The 22,239-nt window shown below is 36.9% G+C and overlaps 2 protein-coding genes and 1 long non-coding RNA gene across 5 annotated transcripts; 1 reads left to right on the top strand and 2 right to left on the bottom strand.

The window, feature by feature from the left end:
- Positions 1-842: 842 nt before the first annotated feature.
- On the bottom strand, positions 843-14,465 carry LOC120128225. The gene is made up of 3 exons (XR_005516614.1): positions 14,337-14,465; positions 8,366-8,370; positions 843-854 (listed from the first exon to the last, which is right to left on the bottom strand). It is a non-coding gene; the product is annotated as an uncharacterized LOC120128225 (long non-coding RNA).
- On the top strand, positions 12,594-18,108 carry LOC120128207 (phosphatidylinositol transfer protein 3-like). 2 transcript variants are annotated; one of them, XM_039145948.1, is made up of 3 exons: positions 12,594-12,718; positions 17,493-17,648; positions 17,806-18,108. In XM_039145948.1, the coding sequence occupies exons 2-3, from the start codon at positions 17,493-17,495 to the stop codon at positions 18,073-18,075; spliced, it is 426 nt and encodes a 141-aa protein (XP_039001879.1). In that variant the 5' UTR covers positions 12,594-12,718; the 3' UTR covers positions 18,076-18,108. The 2 variants fall into 2 exon arrangements, with proteins under 2 accessions (XP_039001879.1, XP_039001874.1); XM_039145943.1 differs by having other exon boundaries at positions 17,487-17,648.
- Positions 18,109-18,836: 728 nt separating this feature from the next.
- Positions 18,837-21,506, bottom strand: LOC120128242 (2,3-bisphosphoglycerate-dependent phosphoglycerate mutase 2-like). 2 transcript variants are annotated; one of them, XM_039145972.1, is made up of 8 exons: positions 21,412-21,506; positions 20,641-20,924; positions 20,109-20,332; positions 19,767-19,885; positions 19,470-19,626; positions 19,277-19,378; positions 19,056-19,175; positions 18,837-18,923 (listed from the first exon to the last, which is right to left on the bottom strand). In XM_039145972.1, the coding sequence occupies exons 2-8, from the start codon at positions 20,888-20,890 to the stop codon at positions 18,879-18,881; spliced, it is 1,017 nt and encodes a 338-aa protein (XP_039001903.1). In that variant the 5' UTR covers positions 20,891-20,924; positions 21,412-21,506; the 3' UTR covers positions 18,837-18,878. The 2 variants fall into 2 exon arrangements, with proteins under 2 accessions (XP_039001903.1, XP_039001896.1); XM_039145965.1 differs by lacking the exon at positions 21,412-21,506 and having other exon boundaries at positions 20,641-20,972.
- Between the last annotated feature and the right edge of the window lie 733 nt (positions 21,507-22,239).

Genomic DNA, 22,239 nt, shown 5'->3' with positions numbered 1-22,239 from the left:
CTGAAGCAATGAAGAAAATGAGAAAGTGAGAAGAAAATAAGCTTGAGTTTAGGCTTTTTCCCTAACGAAACGAAACTGTTTCAACATGGACTGTCTCTATGTTTTTTAGTTATGGGATATTAGCGATTAAGGTCCCTGCTATCTTGTAACATTCTATTTTAGCCATTTAATGAAGTTCTGCTTTGTTTGATTTCGAGCACTTATGTTTCATATTTTATGTTTTAGTCTTGTTATTGTATGTTAAGTTATTTATGTTAATATTTGACTTTGGTCACAATGTTTATAATTATTTCATTTAGTCATTTATTTATTGTGTTATGGATTTTTATGGATGTTTGAATTGGGACATGAAATTTGTAAATATTTTATTTTAGTCACTACTTGGTATTTGGTTTAATTATTGTTTGGTCCTTTATGTTTCTGGTTATTTTATTTTAATCCTAAATATTATTTATGGGTTATTTACATTTCTGGTGCATGTATTATTTAACATTTGCGATTTGGGCTCTGATGTATTTTGTTATTAATGTTTACCCTTTATGTTTCTGTTAATACCATTTTAGTCCCTTAAGTTTGTGTTTTGTTATTTTATTCCTTTAAATGTTTGTTTTTGTTATTTTAGTCCTTTAAATGTTTGTATTTGTTATTTAGACCCTTAAGTTTCAATTTTTACTATTTTAGACCTTTAAGTTTCTATTTTTCCATTTTATTCCTTTAAATTTTTGTTTTGTTGTGTTAATCTTTTAAGTTTCTATTTTTTCTATTTTAGTCCCTTAAATTTCTATTTTTGCTATTTTAACCCTTCAAGATTATGTTTTTACTATTTAAGTCCTTTAAATCATATATGATTATTCCTTATTTTTATATATATTTCATTTTATTTTCTAAATATGTAAGTGGAAAATTTTATTGTGAGAGAAATCTACGAAGACATCTCCCGACTATAAGGGAAGGTGTCTTTTCAAGGATTTTTCGCATAAATGTTTGTTTTGTATTCGATAATTCTCTCTTTTCTACGTTTATTTATTCTGATTATTTTTCAACTCTTTTCACTTTTATTTTGTTTTATTTTATTTTATCTTTGTGAAAAATTTGCGAAATAATGTCTTTTGTGAGTGTAAACTATGGGAAAGTCTCCTAACTGTAAAGAAAGTGTTTTCTCGAAGATTGTTCACACAAAAGGGCATTAATTATCCGAAAATTAATGCTATTTGAATAAATTCGAATAAATAGAATGATCATAATTTAAATATGTTTTCGAGTTTGTAATTCTCAATATTTAAACAACATATAATCGTTTAGGTACCAAAATTTGGACGTTGTGGGGTGCTCACCCTTCCCCATACGTAATTGACTCTTGGACTCTTAAAAATGAATTTTTTGTAAAACGCATACCCTTTTTCAATGTTTCCAACCTACCTAACTTAAAGGTTGGTGGCGACTCCAAAATCAAACCGTTTTTCAAATCATATTTCATCGCCTTTCCCGCATTAAAATTTTTAAATTCTAACGGATCCCCAGGAGAAACGCAATGACATGTAATAGAGTCGATTGCATGAAATAGATAGGTATAGCAGATAGAACCGGCTTCGCTAAGGTTATACGACCGACAAGGGAGAGAGATCTGGTAGCCCATCCATTCAGCCGATTCCACATCTTATCAATAATGAAATTAAAATCAGAGACTTTAACTCTGCTATGGTTAATAGGAACACCAAGGTAAGTACCCAGATTATCAAGCGAGCGAAATCCCAGATTGTTGCAAATGGCAAACTTCAAGTCGTCACCAGTATTCAGATAAAAATAAATCTGGGTTTTAGCTTTGTTAACATGATGACCCGAGTGATTGCCAAAAATATTTAGGATATTCTCAATGATTATTGTTTACTACATATCCGCTTTCAAATACAAAATAAGATCATCAACAACAAAAAAAGAGATGGGAGAGAGGAATACCATTTTTAATGAAGCGGAAAAGGATCCAAGTGCCTTGATGAACATCATTATGAATGAACCAAACGTTCCATGGAAAGAACGAATAAGTAGGGGTACAGGGGGTATACTTGATGGATACCACGTTGAGGAGTGAATGGTTGAGAGTATAAGTCATTCCATTGAATTTGCATAGATGAAGTGGTCACACAGTCCATAATAATACGACGAATAACATTGGGGAAACTTGCATCCATGAGAGAATCGTGAATAAAGTCCCAATGGAAGCAATCAAAAGCCTTTTCAAGATCGACTTTTATTGTCATCCAACCATTTTTGGCTTTGGAAGTGCACATAGTGTGCACAACTTCTTGATTAGTGATAATGTTATCAATAATGGATCTGCTAGAGATGATGCCCGTTTGGTTATTCTGAATCAGAATAGGAAAAATTGATTTAAGACGTCCAACAATGATCTTAGTTAGAAGCTTGTAAGTAACCGTGCAAAGACTGATAGGCCTAAAATCTTTAAAGGTCTCTGGGTGGTCGGATTTAGGGATGAGAACCAGGATAGTCTTCTTCAAATCAGGTTCGATAACCCCCTTTAAAAATATCTTGAATAAGCTTGCCAACAGAAGGTCGACGATATTCCAATGCTTTTGATAGAACTCTGCCTGAAGACCGTCCCAAGCTGGAGACTTAAGCGGTGCCATATTCCAAAGAGCGGCATGAATCTCATCAGCAGTAGGGGGTGTCCAGAGAAAGCAGCATCGAATTAGGAATTGACGGAAACCGACCCCTATATGGGAGATGATTAACTCTAGAGGTATCATTGGTAAAAAGGGATTGGAAATTGTTACCAGCTTCCTCACGAAGAACATCATTATCCGAGCACCGTTCACCATTAATCAATTTCAGATTGGTGATTTTATTCTTTTGTCTACCGCAAATGGCTCTTTGGTGGAAATAACGAGTACTGCGATCCCCGTTAGTAATCCATTCAGACCTGGATTTTTGTCGCCATAATATTTCCTCTTGATCGAGAATGCTCTCAAGCTCAAGTAATAAGTTCTCTTCCAACTCAATTAAGAAACGAGACTTACGGATGCACAAAGATTTTTGAATGCCTCTAAGACGTGACATAATAATGCGTTTTTTGGTGTCGATGTAACCAAACACAGTTTTGCTCCAATTATCGGCCGACTTAGTGAAGTTAATAATAGTAGACGACATACTTGTGGAGAGGATCCAATTAGCATGAACCATTCGAGCAAAATCATCGTGTGAATTCCAGCCCGAGAAATAACGGAGAGGACGACTAGTAGAGAAATTAACAGAATTTCCAACCTTAAGAAAGATAGGTCTGTGATCGGATCACATACGCATTAAATGGTGAACTTGAGACTCGGGAAAAGCAAACCGATCAAGACGAGCATTAGCATTGCCATGAGACCAAGTGAACCTTGGACCTTGAAACCCCATATCACAAATGGCAATATCAGAAACAAAATTTTGAAAATCAGCACTCGGTTTGGTCGAATTGGCACACCCCATTCTATCTGAATCAGTCAGAGTAGCGTTAAAGTCACCAAAGTTGAGCCAAGGTGACCCCAAAGAGCTAGCCTTGTGTCGAAGATGACCCCAAAGAGTAGACCTTTTGGTAGCATTTGGGCTTGCATAAACAGTGGTAACAAAGAAAGACTTGTCGATTTTTTTATAGTAACACGAAGGTGGATAAACTGGAAATGGTTGAGAAGAACCTTAATTCAAATAGAACCATACCAATCCAGCCAAATTCCACCAGAAAAACCAGCAGCCTCGATACCGTGGGAGTAAGGAAATCTCAAAGAGCAAATAATAGAGTCCACTTTCCTACCACTGATGCGCGGCTCAGCAAAAACAACTAAGTTTGGACGTGAGTCACAAAGATACTCTTTCGCGGTGGCGATGAATTTCGGATGGCCAGCAGCCCTGCACATTCCAGTAAAGAGCTTTAAAATTCATAAAAAATAATATAAAAGAAAAAAAAGTACCCCAAATCAAAACCAGATTAAGACGAAAGTTGCATGTCTCCTTCAAGAGAGACTTGTTCAATACAAGTGACCATATTACTGCAGGTTTGCAATTTCACGTTGGCATTGGTATTTGTTTGCTCCATACAAGAATTTCCAGTAGGGTCGGGGGGATCACTGGAATGGGGTACTGATTGTAAAATCAGACCAGAATCTTTATCAACCTCCATTTGGTTAACATTTGGGTTGGCGTTCTAATCTATAATAACGGCTGTGTGGTGGGAAGGGTCAAGAGTAGAAGCTGGGTGCTTTCGAGAGCTACTAGCTTTGTTGGAGTTTTTGAACGATAAAGGAATGTCCAATAGAGAAAAAGTGAGCGGTCTTCTTGTGTGAGTTACTTTTTGTTGTTTCTGAATCGCAAGGGATTTTCCTTTTTGCTTGGGGGCATTTTTAGGAGCCGCTCGTTCCTTATTTAGTTGAGGAGAAGCTTGATTAGGGGCGATTTCAGCAGAATCCGGATTAGGATGATCGCTAGTTGGTTCAAATATAGGGTGAAACCGTGGTTCAGAGATCGCAATGCTGGTGTTGATCTTTGGTAGAGTCTGCGATTTCTTTGGTGGTCGACGCTGCCGTTTCTCAACAATCATCCAGGAACCAAACATTGTATCATCTTTCTTGGTAGCGTTATCAGCTTTCGGGATCACGGCTTCCTCTTGCTCTTGAGAAATTGATATACGGGGACAAGAATCTTGTAAGTGTCCGTATTTCCACAATTGAAGCAAATTGATGGAAGAGCTTCATATTCCACCATCTGTATCCTTCCGTTGACAACAAGTTCTGAGGTAAAAGATTTGTTGAGATCGATATTGATCGCCATACGAGCTAATCGTCCACTGCTGGAGAAACAGGGTTATTTCCTACACGAACGTAGTTTTAAAATTGACCTAAAATATCAAGATCAAAACCACCAAAGGTTGCACAGCGGATAAATTTGTCAAACTATTGAATATTGAAACACAATGGAAAAACCGAATAAAAAAATAAAGGAGATAACACACCAAATTTACGAGGTTCGACGAGAATATCGTCTACTCCTCGGGAACCATACCGGATGATAACTTCACTATCAACAAATATTACAACAAATGGAATTCTTTAGAATTCCTAAAGTGAGAGAATGAAGAAAACAAGAGAAAGAGAACTTGTTTTTAGGATGATTTCTAATGAAATACTTGGGCCTATTTATAGTTGAGTTTTAAGGACTCAACTTATAAATAACCTAATATTTTAGGGATCAAACATGAAAAATAAGTTAACCACCTACCAAAGAATTTTCCAATGTGTACAAGTTAGCCACCAAAAAGGAAATTCTCATGTTCAAAGTTTGGCCACCAACCAAGATGAAATTTCCAATAAGTTGGCCACTAACCAAGATGAAATTTCCAACTTGCCAACTTAATTTCAAGCCAAATCTAACAAATCTCCACCTTGGCTTGAAATTACCAAGCCTACTCAACTTCTTCAACTCCCCAAATTTGTAGTGCTTCTAATTGCGCTCACAAGAGCCACACACCCGAAGGTGTTCATACTTTCAGGATGTTAATCAAGTTCAAACAATGATTGAACTTGATTACTGTTACCACCTTGGTCATCATATCTGCAGGATTTTCTGATGTCGCAATTTTCTGAAGTAGAATCTTTCCTTCTTCAAAGATCTCCCGCACAAAGTGATACCTCACGTCGATATGTTTAGTCTTTGAATGGTAGACTTGATTTTTCGCTAAGTGAATAACACTTTGCCTGTCACAATAGAGACTAATGTGACTTTGAACAACTCTCAAGTCTTCCATCAACCCATTAATCCAAATTGCTTCCTTTACAGCCTCTGAAACTGCCATATATTCTGCCTCTGTAGTAGACAAGGTCACCGTAGATTGCAATATAGACTTCCAACTTACTGGGGCTTTAGCATGAGTAAAAAAATACCCAGTAGTAGATCTAAGCTTATCCAAATCACCAGCATAATCGGAATCAGCATATCCAACCACACATTGACCAAGTTCTTCATCATGTTCAAAAAATAAACCAACATCCAAGGTTTGTTGGAGATACCGTAGAATCCATTTCACAGCTTGCCAATGTCCTTCTCCAGGATCATGCATATACCTACTCACAACTCTAACTGCTTGTGAAATGTCAGGACGCGTACACACCATTACATACATCAATCTCCCAACTGCATTAGCATATGGAACTTTTGCCATATACTCTCGTTCTTCGTTAGTTTTAGGAGATAATTGAGAACTAAGTTTTAAATGAGAAGCCAGTGGGATACTTACATGTTTGGTATTTTCATTCATGCAAAAACATTGTAATACCTTTCTCAGATATTGCTTCTGTGTCAAACAAAGCTTCCCTATCTGTCTATCTCTGCTTATCTCCATACCAAGAATCTTCTTGGCCTCACCTAGATCTTTCATCTCAAACTCTTGATTCAACTGAGCCTTTAATTTGTCTATCTCCTTTTGACTCTTCGAAGCGATCAACATATCATCAACGTACAAGAGAAGATAAATGAAAGATCCATCTTTGAGCTTTTGCAAATACACACAATGATCATATTTGCTTCTAGTGCTTTTGCCTCCTCATAAAGCTATCAAATCGCTTGTACCACTGCCTCGGAGATTGCTTCAATCCATATAGCGATTTGTTCAGCTTACAAACCCATTTCTCATAACCACAATCTTTCTATCCTTCTGGCTGAGTCATATAGACCTCCTGTTCTAAATCACTGTGTAAGAAAGCTGTCTTTACATCAAGTTGAGCTAGCTCCAAATTCAACTGTGCTACCAAGGCCAACAATATTCTAATGGAGGAATGCTTGACAACAGGGGGAAATACTTTATTATAGTCGATTCCCTCCTTTTGAGCGTAGCCTTTAGCTATCAACTGTGTCTTGTAGCGAACATATTTATTTCTTTGAGATTAATCTTTCTTTGCAAATACGCACTTGCATCCAATTGTTCTTTTACCTTTCGGTAATTGTGTCAGTTTCCAAGTGTTGTTCTTTTGGAGAGATTGCATTTCTTCATCCATGACACTTTTCCACTTATCACTTTCCAAGCTTTGTATTGCTTCTTGGTAAGTGATAGGGATATCATAATCAACAACTGGAAGAGCATAGGCCACCATATCAACAAATCGAGCATGTCTACGAATTTCTCTCATTTGCCTTGTAACTGCAAGTGGTTCTGGTGTCTCCAATGGTTATTGGGTTTGAACATCTTCATCTTCTGATTCTTCTATTGGAGTTGAAGAATCAGTTGCATCAACTTATGGGATCATCGTCTGTTGAAACTCCACCTGTTTTGGAGTATGCTCCACCTGCTGCAGAGTACTACTTGTCTGGACAGCTTCATTTGTTACCTTCTTTACTAGGGCAGATTCATCAAAGGTAACATATTTGCTACAAATTATCTTCTTAGTGTATAAACACCAAAGGAAGAATCCCTTCACTACATGGGTGATTCCCATAAAGAGAGTCTTCTTTGCTCTCGGATCAAGCTTGGATTCCTTCATATGAAAATAAGTTGTGGATCCAAATACATGTAAGGAATCATAATCAGTAGCATGTTTTCCAGACCATACCTCCAATGGTGTTTTTTCTCCTATCGCTGATGACGGCAGACGATTGATGAGATGGCCAGCATATGTCACAGCCTCAGCCCAAAATGCCTTGCCTAACCCAGCATTAGACATCATACATCGAACTTTCTCCAATAGTGTTCGAATCATACGCTCTGCCACCCCATTCTGTTGTGGTGTATTTCTAACAGTGAAGTGTTGAACAATACAATACTCATGGAAAACGTCAAAGAATTGGTCACTTTTATATTCCCCTCCATTTTCCGTCCTAAGATGTTTGATCTTTCTACCAGTCTGGTTCTCGATCATATTTTTCCATTTCAGGAAAATTCGAAGCACTTTATCTTTAGACTTCATCGGATACACCCAAACACTTCTGGAAAAGTCATCTACAAAAGTTATAAAATAATGGTTTCCTCCCAAAGACGATGTCTTTGAAGGACCCCATACATCTGAGTGAATATAATCCACAATACCTTTTGTATTATGTATAGTGGTGCCAAACTTCACTCTCTTCTTCTTTCCCAGAACACAATGATCATAAAAGTTCAATTTGCAAGCCTTTGCACCTTTCAACTATCATTTCTTTGCCAGAATTTACAAGGATTTCTCTCCAGCATGTCCCAACTGCATATGCCACAACTGGGTTGCGTCCAAATCATCACCTCCGAAGCTGCTGCAACTGCTCCAATAATTGTACTAACTTGGTAGTAATGCAAATTATTTTTCCTGATGCCCTTCATCATCACAAGTGCGCCATATGTGACTTTTAAAACTCAATCTCTCATAGTGACTACTGAGCCTTTGGATTCCAAGGCTCCCAACGAGATGATATTTTTCTTCAAACTGGGCACATATCGGACATCCGTCAGAACTCTGGTTGATCCATCTTGATTCTTCAATTGAATTGAACCTATCCCAACAGTTTTACAGGCATTGTCATTGCCCATATAAACAACTCTGCATTTAGTTCTACTAAATCGGAGAAGCACTCCCGATTAGGGGACATATGATAGGTGCAACCCAAATCTAATATCCATTCATCTGAATGGAATGTTGTTGATGAAGCAACCAATGATATGTCAGATTCATTTGCGTCATACTCTGCAACACATGTATCTGGAGTAGCTTTTCCTTTCTTCTTCAGCTTTGGACAATCTTTCTTCTAATCGCATTTCTCATGACAAAAGGCACATTCATCTTTTCCAGTCTAGACTTCGACTTTGATCTCCCTCTCCACTTTGGCTTTTGACTTTTCGAGCGACCTCTTGCTACCATGGCCTTCTCTGCTTCGTACTTGCTTTCTTTCTGAGCTCATAACTATACAAAGCAGCAGTTACATCTTTAAAGGTAACATTATCCTTACCATGAAGTAACGTTGTCTCAAGGTGCTCAAATTTATCTGGAAGAGATGACAACAACATCAAAGCAAAATCTTCATCTTTGAAGGTTTCATCCATGCCCTATAAGTCTGCCACTAGCTCATTGAACGCAGTGATGTGTTCATTCATACTGGTGATTGGTTGATAATCAAATATGAACAATATTTTCTTCATGTGGAGACGATTCTGAGAGCTTTTCTTTAGGAATTTTTCCTCAAATGCTTTACACATCTTACTTGCAAAAGTCTCGTTCTTGTAGCCATACTTCTGCTCCCTGGAAAGACAAGATCTAATTGTGCTTCACTCCAAACGATTGATTGTTCCCCATTCTTTCTCCTCCATATATTCGAGCTTTTCTTCCTCAATGGCGATGTCTAGACCTTGTTGGAATAAAACGTCTAACACCTCGCCTTGCCACATGCCAAAATGATTGGATCCATCGAACAACTCCACCGAGAAATTTGTATTTGACATCACACTCCTCACCGGTCCAGATGAAGAGCTTGATGTCTCAACTGATCCGTATTTTGGCATTTTAATTCTAACGAACAATATTCAATATCACAAAATAGATCTTTTTAGCAACGGAACCACCAGGATAACCTCAACCGAAGTTTTGATGCCAAATATTAGGGAAACATGGTTATTTTCCACACGAACATAGTTTTAAAATTGACCTAAAATGTCAAGGTCAAAACCACCAAAGGTTGCACAGCGGATAAACCTGTCAAACTATTGAATATTAAAACACAATGGAAAAACTGAATAAAAAAATAAAGGAGAGAACACACCAAATTTACGAGATTCGACGAGAATATCGTCTACTCCTCGGGCACCACACCGGATGATAACTTCACTATCAACAAATATTACAACAAATGGAATTCATTAGAATTCCCAAAATGAGAGAATGAAGAAAACAATAGAAAGAGAAAACTTATTTTTGGGATGATTTCTAATGAAATACACCTATTTATAGTTGAGTTTTAAGGACTCAACTTATAAATAACCTAATATTTTAGGGATCAAACATGAAAAATAAGTTGGCTACCTACCAAAGAATTTTCCAATGTGTACAAGTTAGCCACCAAATATGAAATTCTCATGTTCAAAGTTTGGCCACCAACCAAGATGAAATTTCCAATAAGTTGGCCACCAACTAAGATGAAATTTCCAACCAAGATGAAATTTTCATATTGTCAACTTAATTTCAAGCTAAATCTAACATACACGTCTTCCGCTTTCAGTTTGATAATCCAGAAAATAACTTTGCCAATACATTCTCCAATCTCAGTAATAATCCAAGCCATCATCTTTCGCGGAAAAGGATTTTTTTGGCGAGAATTCCTCCGTCCATGGTTCGACAGTAAGGTAGTGACCAAAAATCGTCCAAGAACCATCTGCAAGAGGAATAAGAAGTCATCACGAGAGTGAAAAGTAGCAAGGAAATAATCATTTTCAATATCCTTAAGTTTGATTGCTAATTTTGGTTTCCACAGTTCATAGATCTTGGATTTCAATGTGTTGTAGCCGATGCGGCACCCTAGGAGTTTAAGAACCACAGTCTGATCCAGAGATTTTGCTGCCAGAGATTTGATTCGATTAAAAAATCGATCGAGATCAAACCATCAATTATGCTACGAACAACTTCGCCCTCCTGAATTTCAATGTCCTCGTCATCGAGAATTTCTTCGTCGTGTCTGTGATCTTCTACGGTATTGTTCACGAGGGAATCTTTGTAAGAAAGTGGTTTGTTCTTCGCTTCTGCTTGGGGCGTCGCTTCATCTATAATTCCTTCGCCTGTGGAAGGTACATCAGCCGCAATAAGGGATGAGGGGATCTCTATCGGAATTGCTTTATCAATGCGCAAAAGTGATCCTCCTTCATCTGGCGGATCATCATCTTGGCGTTGAGGTTTTTTAGGGTTACGGGGTTCATCGCTAGGTTCAGAATGTGATAACATATATACTTAGTCTTAATTTAAAATAAATATTAACTCCGATTTCAGAATGTGATAACATATAGGCAATGAATAAGATACAGAATTTGAAAGGAAATCTCACGTACTTCAGTTTAACATAGTTTTAAAAGAAAATGAAAATCCAAGTAGTTAACCAATTGACCTGGCTTCATCCTGCTCATACTATTTGCCTGTGTTCAAGTCACTGCAGCAGCAATACAACTTCCCTGGCGGGAACTCTCAAATACATTCATTCCTGTTGGACACCGATGACGGTAGATTCAAAAATATATTTTAAGATAGGCACATATGTATTTTCGTATAGGATAAAACAAATAAAATTTTAAGGTAGGCATCATCAGTAAAATTGACAATTAATATAAAAAAAATTGAATTTCAGAATAGACACACATATGTATTAATAATAATAAAATTCGTATAGGGTAAATACAAATAAAATTTTAGTGTAGGCATCATCAATAAAATGCACAATTAATATAAAAATTTGAATTTTAGAATAAACACAAATATGTATTAATAATAAAAAAAATCATATAGGATAAATACAAATAAAATTTTAAATTAAGCTTCTTCAGTAAAATAAATAATTAATATAAAAAATTTGAATTTCAAAATAAACTCGTGACAGTCTAGAATACACATACATCCGCCACTCTTGCCACTCTTGTTCTAAAGCTTTGGTGTCAAAGATTTGAGCTTTAATAAAATACTGGAATATCTTCAAATCGGCTATTATACATGATACGTGTATATATATATTATCTGATCGAATCCAAAGCTTTGTTTGGTTTACCAAACATTTTCCCGCTTGAAAATGTCAAATCTTGTATCCTCATTCATGTTCAAACGATCCCAAGTTGAGGTAGGGAAAAAAATAGCAGGCAACCAGCCAAACCCATTTAGTAAAAAATACAAATGATTAATAAAATAAGTGGTCAAATTATACATTTTTTTCTTAAATTAATGTCCAAATTTTTTAGGTCAATCTAGATGCCTAACATCATAAATATTATCAATTTAGGTGTTCTGACCGTAACAACCGTTAAAAATCTCCGTTAGTGGTCTTCATTCTTATAGTCGATTGGTCATTATGATCGCGCGGGGTCGTGATTTGCAACGTCAGGGTTCATCAAGAGTTGTGTCAATTGACTTCTGTTCCGGTGGATTTTCATGGGTTATTGGTCGTCGAGTGGAGGTGACGTTGGGTTGAAGTTGGCAACGACAAAGGGTGGTGGCCAGCATGAGTTTAAGGTTTGAAATTAGAATTTTCTAAGTTTTTGAATTTTTTTAAGTTTTTCAAAAAAAATTAGATTTTTTATTATAATTATAATTTTTTTATTTTAAATAAAAACTTCAAAATTATCACAACATGACATGTGTCACTTAATTATCTTTTTAATAAACATTATAGATGAAGCACTTGAAGTGGTACGTTTATAATATTATGTACCAAAATTGATCAAAAAAATTTAGACACCACTTAAAAAAAATAGAATAATTTAGAAATTTATTTTTATGTTAAACCAAATACAAAATGAAGAGATAATGATTAACGAGGGATTGAAATGGAAGGAACCCAAGTTTTCACTTGCTTGCATATGAGTGTGATTCAATTCAAAGTTATAATCCAACATCAGCACTCCTACTTTCTGGGGTTGACTTTTCTCTTTGATTTTTATCTTCGCAATCTGAAAATCCCATTAACTTCTCTCTTTACTTGCCTTTCCAAGATCCATTTATTGTTCCATTATTCTTGAACCAGTCAGGTAATTTGCTAGGTTTCAATGCAAATACAACTTACATTTGGCCTTTGGATTTTCCTATATTTCTTTCAGTTTCTTTGGCTTTTCATTTATATATTGGGCTGTTTTATATCTAAAATAAATATATATAAATTTTAGGTTAATTTTGTAGTCAAGTGAACTTAATGGGACTTGGTTTCTACATCTATGTTTGGTTTGGAACTTTTTGGTCAATACTTTCAGTTTCAGTATCAGAATTCTATGCCAAATTAATCGTTTTCTTCTTTGTTTATATAATGTTAATGTGAGTCGAATTCTGGACTGATATCTAGGTGCTCATGTCTTAAATGTTTGGGTCTTCAATCTGGATTTACATGGTTTCAGTCCACTTTGAAGTCAAGCGTGTTAGCGTCACTTGGTTGATCAAACGGATCATTGACTAGTTTCAATAATATTTGATTCAAACAGATCAGTAGAAATTACTATGATCCTTAGAAGGAACTTGCAGAAGAATTCCTTGTTGCTATTGGATGAGAAAGAAAGGAACTAAAAATGGTTCCTTTCCTGTCTCTGGAAATAATTGTAACCTTGGATGTTATAGTAAACAACAATCTGATGCTAACTGTTGTTATGAATAGTTAAGGCAGAGCATTCATATAAGAAAAGTGGATAATTTGTGGGGTTGGTTTAAGTGGTTGGTATAGTTTAAGCAGGTCTCGAACTTGAGGCCTTGTTTATGCAGAAAATCCTCCTTGGCACCAAAATCAGGTATACGACATGGGTCGGCAGGGAACCGGGAGGCCAACCCAAAAAAGTAGTTTTGAATTTGCATGCCATAAAAAAAAGTGCGTAAGTTTTCAGCTTCAGTAGAAGGAAGTCATTATGATCTTATGCAATTTCTCGTTTTCTCATGAAAATAAAATATTGCTTTTGTTTGTCCCCCCCTTAAACAAGCTTGCACTTGGAACACAAAATACAGATGTAGTGACACTGATATTAATGATACTAAAATTGTGAAGGATTTTAACTGTTAACATACAGGGAGACATCTGTTAAACTATGAGTGTGGATTAAAAGAAATCCTCTTCAAATAGCTCCGATACGTCTCTAACAAATGAAGAGCTACAGGCAAAGGTATATTTTGTTTATACGATCCAATATCCCTAGTTCCTCATATGTTATCATTTTGATCTATGATTGATTTTGATGGTTGAAGCAAGCAAAAGGCTACTTGGATGTTTTGGAGTAAAGCTTTCAAACCTTTCGATATTTGCATATTACTGAAATAAGAAGGTTGATAGGACCATTGCCTGAGAAGTACATTTATTGCTCTGATGCAACCATCATTAGATATTTAAGGGAAAGGAACTGGAATGTCAAGAAGACAACTAAAATGCTGAAAGAAACCTTGAAATGGAGAGTTGAATACAAATCGGAAAAAAGAAGGTTGGGTGTCAAATTTTTTTTTTAAAATGAAGGTTGGGTGTCAAAATGCTCCAAAAAAAAGAATAAAAGTCAAAATAACTATTTTGATAAACGTTGGGGGGGCTAATTTTGACATTATGTCATCCCAAATCTAACGGTTTACGATTTTTGGTCATGGTGGTGTCCCATCTTTGTCCCAAAAGTAAGATTTTTTTACATCTTATGCCATTAGTTAGTCCAAAAACAGCTCACTGTACTAGTATCCTTTGCCAACTTTGGGCTAATGATATGTTTGATTGTGTTTTGGATTAGCAAGCCTGTATTATTGTGCAAGTAGACCATGAGAGGAAAAAAGGAACCTTTTCTTTTCCCATATTTTTGGGACCAATTATGTCTATCAGCAATGAAGATTCAAGTTTCAGAACACACTACATATCTGTGCATTGGTTGGCCTTGACATCTTAGTTGAGTTTATTTTGATTGTAGAACTCTAAGTCAACAAAGGGACAGATTAGGCATTTAGTGGTCACTAACTCCTTATTTAATAAGAGAGATGCGAACTTGATTACGTTTCATAGCGGGGGGCATTGTACCCAAATCGACTACATCCTGGCTCGAAATCGGGATCGATGGGCTTGCATTAACTGTAAGGTGTACCCTGAAGTGGCATGTGCATCACAACACAAATTGTTGGTTTTGGTGTTCCGCGTACCACACGGGCGGAGCACTCATAGGAGAGCTAAACTGGGTAAACCTAGGATCCTTTGGAAGAAGTTACATGGAGCGACAGCTGATGACTTTAAGAGTAAGGTTTTGTCTAATACAGGTTTTGGAACTACAATCTCAAATAATGCAGATTTGTTATGGAAAAATATGGCAAATTCCATCAGAGAGATGGGCAAAAACACCCTGGGGTTGTCGACGGGGAAGGCCAAGGAACATAAAGAATCGTGGTGGTGGAACGACGAAGTCCAAACTAAGGTGAAGACAAAGCAAACTTGCTTCAAGGAGTTTCTACTATGCAATGATGACGAAGAAAGGTCGAGAGCTAAACAAAGATACAAGGAGGCAAAGCGGGAAGCCAAGAAAACGGTGGCTAAAGCAAAGGATAAGGCATACGAGGAAATGTACAAGAGATTAGACACCAAGGAAGGACAAAACGGCATCTTCAGGCTTGCAAAATCTAGGGAGAATAGGAAAAAGGATCTAGGTAGCATTAGGTTTATTAAGGACAACAATGGTGTTCTTCTAGCGAAAGATCATGATATTAAGAGGGTTTAGGGTAGTTACTTCTTTGGCTTATTTAATGAGGGTGCCTCTCCCTGTAGAGAGTACTATTGATGGGTCAGCCGACCATCATACTACGACCAATGACTGCCCTACAAGTAAGATTGGGTTTGAGGAAGTCAAAATGGCTCTTAGAAAGATGGGAAGGGACAAAGCTGTCGGTCCTGATCAAATTCCTATCACTGTGTGGTTGGCCCTAGGAGAAGAGGGAGTTAAGTGGTTGACCAACATCTTTAATATTATTTTAGAGACTGCCAAGATGCCAGAGGAGTGGAGAGAGTCCACGGTGATACCAATCTATAAGAATAAAGGAGATCCCCAACGTTGTGGTAACTACAGAGGTATTAAACTACTCAGTCATACCATGAAGCTATGGGAAAGGGTGATAGAGGCTAGGTTGAGACAAGTTACTAAGGTTTCAGAAAACCAATTTGGATTTATGCCAGGCAGGTCTACCATGGAGGCGATTCATCTACTTCGACGACTTATAGAAAAATATAGGGAAAAGTGTAGAGATCTTCACATGGCGTTCATTGACCTTGAGAAGGCTTATGATAGCGTTCCCCAAGATACGATTTGGAAGACTTTGGAAATGAGACTGATCCCAACTGCTTATATCCGGGCGATTCGTGATATGTATTGTAGATCTACTACACACGTCATGACTACAGTTGGCGACACCGAGGCATTCCCGGTGGAAATCGAACTCCACTAGGGGTCGGCTCTTAGTCCTTACATCTTCTCCTTGATTATGGACGACATCTATTGTGCGACACCAGACGGTGTACCATGGTGTATGCTTTTTGCTGACGACATTGTCCTAGTTGCTGAAACAAAATCTGAGTTGAATAATATACTGACTACCTGGAAGACTGCTTTGGAAGAAAAAGGTCTAAGGATCAATATTGAAAAGACAGAGTATTTATGTTCAAACTTCAGTGGGGACCAAAACGATGAAGATGTAGAAGTATGCATAGAAGGACACATTCTCCCCTCAAAGGATTGTTTCAAGTACCTAGGGTCTATGATACATAAAGATGGGGGTGTAGATGATGATGTAACACACCCTATCAAGGCGGGATGGCTAAAGTGGAGGGCTGCTACTGGAGTTTTGTGTGACAAGAAGGTGCCTCTAAAACTTAAGGGAAAATTTTATAGAATGGCAATAAGACCAGCGTTGTTGTATGGATCAGAATGTTGGGCAACAAAGAAGGATCATGTAAGGAGGATAGAGGCTGCAGAAATGAGAATGCTTCGATGGACATGCGGTAGGACTCTGTGGGATATGACAACAAACTCTACTATTAGGATGTCCTTGGGGGTGGTGCCTGTTTCTAAAAAATTGAGGGAGGGAAGACTACGGTGGTTTGGGCATGTCCTTAGGCGACTACCGTCGGATGCGGTCAGGAGGGTAGAGTCGATTACAGTCGACGATGCCAGAAGGAGAGGACGACCAAGGCGGAAGTGGGAAGACTGCTTGAGATCTGATTTGATGGATTTAGCCCTTACCAAGGACATGACCTCTGATAAGAAAGTATGGAGACTAAAGACTAGGGTAGTCGAGTAGTGTGGGTCATATCTCTAGGGTGTATCATCTCTGTCTTCTTTTAATGCCTTTGTAGTAATTTCCATGAATTCTACTTTTTATAAGTTTCTGTTATTGGTATTTATGAAGGCTTAGAACTGGGCTTGCTATCGTGGACTTCTGTGTAATATTCTCTTCACTTTTAAATTTAGTCGGGTCTTACGTTTCTGTCTATATGCAGAGATTTTTTCGCAGGGATTTATTTGCAGGGATTACTTCCCATTTCAAACGCGCATATAATATTAATGATATTTATGACTGCATATGAATACTATTCAACTATGTATTTATGTATTTATTTATACATGCTTTGCATTTTATCTATATTTTTAATTTTCTGACTGTCGGAGGTCTTCCACGGAAGCTACTCTCAACCTGGCGTTGGGGGCAGCCTACTACCCTACCTCCCCCTTACCCCATTGCATATGGGAATTGGGTTTTGTTGTTGTTGTTTATTGGATGGAGAATGCAATCTTAAATCTTCCAACAAACCAGGAACAGATGGTCTGGTTGATCGACTTCAATGGCTTTAACTTATCACATATATCAGTGAGGATGACACGGGAAACAGCTCACGTTTTACAAGAACATTATCCTGAGCGTCTAGGTGTGGCGATACTATACGACCCACCCAAGTTCTTTGAACCTTTCTGGAAGGTAACCCATTTTTGGTCTTTGAATCTTTTGTCAAGCAATGGCCTTCCCCTTCCACTTTACAAGATCAGATGTAGCTGTCAATGCCATTTTTTTAGTTTTGTTTTGTCGTTTTGTTATTTTTCTGCTTATGCTGTAATGGTATTAGTGTATGCTTTAGGTGGTCAAACCTTTTCTGGAGGCCAAGACTCAAAACAAAGTGAAATTTGTGTACTCTGATGATGTAAATAGCAAGAAAGCAATGGAGGATCTTTTCGATATGGAGAAACTGGAGTCTGCATTTGGTGGAAATGGTGACTCTGGTTTCAACATCAGTAAGTTTGCGGAGAGGATGAAGGAAGATGACAAGAGGATGCCCGCCTTTTGGAGTAGGGAAAATACTCAATCTGCAGCTCCACCAGAACCCATGTCAACACTCGATCATGTTTAAGATCAGAAGGCCTCATTTCCAATAAAGTGCATTTCAGAGGGCTTGAGCCATGTCTTGGCTGAGGCAATAAGGTATGATAATCCGACTGTAACCGCCTTGCCGACTGTTTTAGTTAGTAATACAAAGTCAAGTCGAGCTGCCCTCAATTGTATCATTGGCCTTTACAAACTTCAGTTGAATGGATTTAACTTCAGTTGAATGGATTTGACTTTCAGTTGATTTAATGTATCCTTTTGATAAGAACTCTTATTGTTTTCATCCTTTGCAAGTTCACTCTTTGATCTTAACAAGAGCTGAAAGTTTTTGCAACACAGGCTAAGCATTCAATTCTCTTCTTGTTATGATTTCCTTGGCATTTGATGTAATGTTATCTTAGTATACATTCAACAGAGACAGAAAATGCAACTGATAAACTTGTTCTAATTTCACTCAAATCCGGAAAAAAAAATCTGTCCATATTGTCTCAACATAGTGAAGTCAAAGTACAAAACCGTTAATAAAGCTCTTTATTTGTGTATATATTACAGGGTTTGAATGTTCACTATCTGTAACACACTTAACCTAATAAGCAGGGACTTGCATCTAGGTTGCTGCACCCATAAGAAAAATCAACTGATATGGCAGCTAACCTTTGGAGCTATTGATCCATCATTATGACCAAAAAACTTGTAGAGACAGCCCTGGAAAACATACAGGAAAAAATAAATAAATTGGCATCGATCAAGAGTCGGAAAGGCGGCCAGTACAAAGAAATCCACAATGAAGCCCATAATTTGATGTTACCTCTATGCTTTAAGGACATGTCAATGCAACATCTCGTCTAATTTCTGTCTGTATTGAGCCAACCTCTGCAACAGTTCAATTAGTAGAATTATTAGTATTCTCTCAATTAAGCTTAATAACTCCCGGTAAAAGGGTCGGATGAGTCCTCAAAAATGAGAGGATAAACAAAGTAATAATGGTGAGAAGAAGTTGTGTACCCTAGTATAAGCATAGACTCCAGCCTCTGTTGGTGCTACTGGACTTCCTCTCCTAATGAACTTTCCCTCTTTAAATATGTAAAGCATAGGTATTCCAGTTGATAGTTCTAAACTAATAACCTGTCTCATGATGAATACGAAACGAATATACAATTTAAAAAAAAAAAAGATACTGGGAAGATAGAAAACATCCTGAATGGAACCAAAAAAGGGGTCCATACCTCCTGGGAGGTTAATTTGTCAAGATACATAATGATGGACCTTAATGAATTCCCATGGGCAGAAATCATGACATTCTTTCCGGATAGAAGTTGGGGTTCAATCTGCAAATCATAGATTTGTTATGAGGTGCTCCTATATCGTATGAGAAGACTTCAACCGTTAGATGATAGATAAAACAGATATGGAAGTTACATTATCTTTGAAATATGCAACAGCTCTTTGAGCACACATTTCCAAACTCTCGCCATTTGGTGGAGGTATATCATAACTTCTACGCCACTCATGAACTTTTTCCTTCCCAAATCTATCTGCGGTTTCCTGTTTATTCAGACCTTGTAGTTCTCCATACCTGCACAGAGAAGATGGGGCATGAGTCATTCATGAAAGAGAAACTAGAAAATTAGTGGCAGACGACAATAGAACAATCAGAAGAGCATGAGAAATATGACTTCATTTGTCTGGATATGGAGAAAAATAAAAAGTGGTTACATTCTTTCATTCATTTGCCAAGCCGCTACAACAGGAATCGATTGGTTTATAGTGTCTTCACTGTATATTTCACTCCATGCCTTTGCTTGCTCACTCTCACTATGAATGATAATTGGCACCTAGCAAGAGGCAATCGTTAATAAGTTGTCAGCCTAAACAATCAAAGAATGATAAAATCACTGCTCACGTACTTTTAGTAAGTAGATATAAGGTTCAATATAACTTCAAAATCATTTAACTAGGTGAATGGCTTTATCAATAGCAGCATCAGCTGCCAAGTATCATCAAGCAGATACTAGAACAAATTTTAATGCCATAAAAATTAGTTTTTCCCCAAACTACCTTCTTGCAACGGTGCTGAGTCATGGCTAGCATAGCAGTCATTTGTGCACGAATTAGTGAAGATGTGTATATCATGTCGACAGGTATGTTGCTAATTCTCTTTCCAGCTTCAATTGCTTCTTCCACTCCCTTCTTAGTTAAGGGCACATCAACACAACCTGTAAAAAGGTTTTTCTCGTTCCATAAAGACTCACCATGGCGAATGAGTATCAAAGCAGCCTCATCTGCAATGAATATCCCGGGAGTAAAGAATCACAATATTTCCAAAAGAAAAAAAACGAAGAAAAATGAACCTAAAGTTGTTCCCCAAGTTCTGAGGAAATACCAAATCACTTCCATCAGTTGGAATCAATTCACTTTTGCAGTCTGCCATTGCAATTTGGGAAATTAGGAGCTGTACTACCTAAAATAACTAGTGAAGAAAGGCTACATAGAGTGCAGTTCTAAGGCCTATAGTCATGAAGGAATGGAGAATTGTGGTATATTATTCGTTAATTAAAAAAGAAACTAAGTCTAGGATGGTCTTGCTTACTCGATTTCTTGTGAGATTCATGGGGGCCATTATTGGAGGGAGCTAAAATAGGATCAACAACAGAGGTCTGAGATGCCGACGCTCGAATAACACCGAATTTCCTCTCTCCTGAACTATAAGTCCCTCTCTTTGAGAACTCAACTTCCAACTTAAAACCTTTAGGAAGCAACCTTACTGAATTGTTCCCAATTCTGCAGTGAGTTCCAGAATTGCTAAGAAGCTGAAGATTCCCAATCGTTTGGTGCAACATAGCATTGGTAATTTCGAAAAACCAATACGAGCAACTGCAAATATAGAACACCTTCAATAATTAGACAAAATGAAGCACAAACACACAAGAGAAAATCATCATAATAGACAATCAAAAATCAATTATTTTCTAAAGAAATAATTCATTTGACCTTCCATTCCACTAGGAAAAAAACATAAAGCTAGAACAAATAGTGGTCAGATATAAATGATTATGCCAATGCCATTAAGAGTTTTTATTCATTCTAATCCTGAGTTAAATTAGGCTTAAGGCAGATTAAGAACCCGAATCATTTAACAAGCTTCAACGTCATTCAAAGAGAGGCAACAATTGAAAGTTCAAATTTTACATGAGCAAACTCCCTATATTTTGCATGATCTGACAGATCCAAGGACTTGAAAGGGAGCTCCAGTCAAAGATTCAAATTTTACATAACCCACATGGACTTTTGTTCCATAAATCAAATGAACAATGAAATTTCAGGACGATATGAATCCAAAAGAGAGAGACGAAGGACAAACCTTAAAGAGCACAACCCCAGAAACCAAAAGCAAATGCTGAAAGCGAAAAGAGGTTATTTGCCTTGATGGGTACCTGAAAAAACCTGACTTTGGTGGGGTTTATATAGAAAAAATAGTTGATGTTGTCGTTTTTTCTCTTCAGGTGTCAAGTTCGAACAGCTTAATCTCAAGAACCCTTTTATATATATATATATAACAAGACAGAAATTTCTTGGGTACTTTCTGATTTTGTTTTGCCAATTTCTTTTTGGTTCTTCTTGGCATGAAAATTATGTATATTTTATAGTTTTTTTATTAGAGTTAATTGCACCCTATGTCCCAAAACTTTAATCTTCATTGATCCTTAAACTTTTGAATATTTCAATTTTATCCAACTATGACTCATTCTAAATTAATTCTTAAACTTTTGAACATTATAATTTTATCCATAAACTATGACCCTCATTCTAGGCTGGTCCACAAACTTTTTAGTATTTCAAATTCATCCCAAATTCATCTAAATATGTAATTAGTTTTAACCATAATTTAACCTAAATTTTGTTTTTTCGAACATATAATAATATAATTTGGCCTAGCGATTTTATCAGCAAAGGATGTGATTAGTGCATAGGTATAGCTTGGGATAAAATTGGAATATTCAAAAAGTTTGGGGACCAATTTAGAATGAAAGTCATAGTTTGGGGATGAAATTGAAATATTAAAAAGTTTAAGGACTAATTTAGAATGAAAATCATAGTTTAGGGATGAAATTGAAATATTTAAAAGTTTGGGGATCAATATAAAATGAATATCATACTTTGAAGATATGTAATGCAATTAACTCTTTTT

Source organism: Hibiscus syriacus, unplaced genomic scaffold (assembly GCF_006381635.1).
Source record: "Hibiscus syriacus cultivar Baekdansim isolate YM2019G1 unplaced genomic scaffold, ASM638163v2 tig00001509_pilon, whole genome shotgun sequence".
Lineage (NCBI taxonomy): Eukaryota > Viridiplantae > Streptophyta > Magnoliopsida > Malvales > Malvaceae > Hibiscus > Hibiscus syriacus.
Note: the sequence above shows the minus strand (reverse complement) of the source record. Positions and strands in the feature narration are given on the sequence as shown.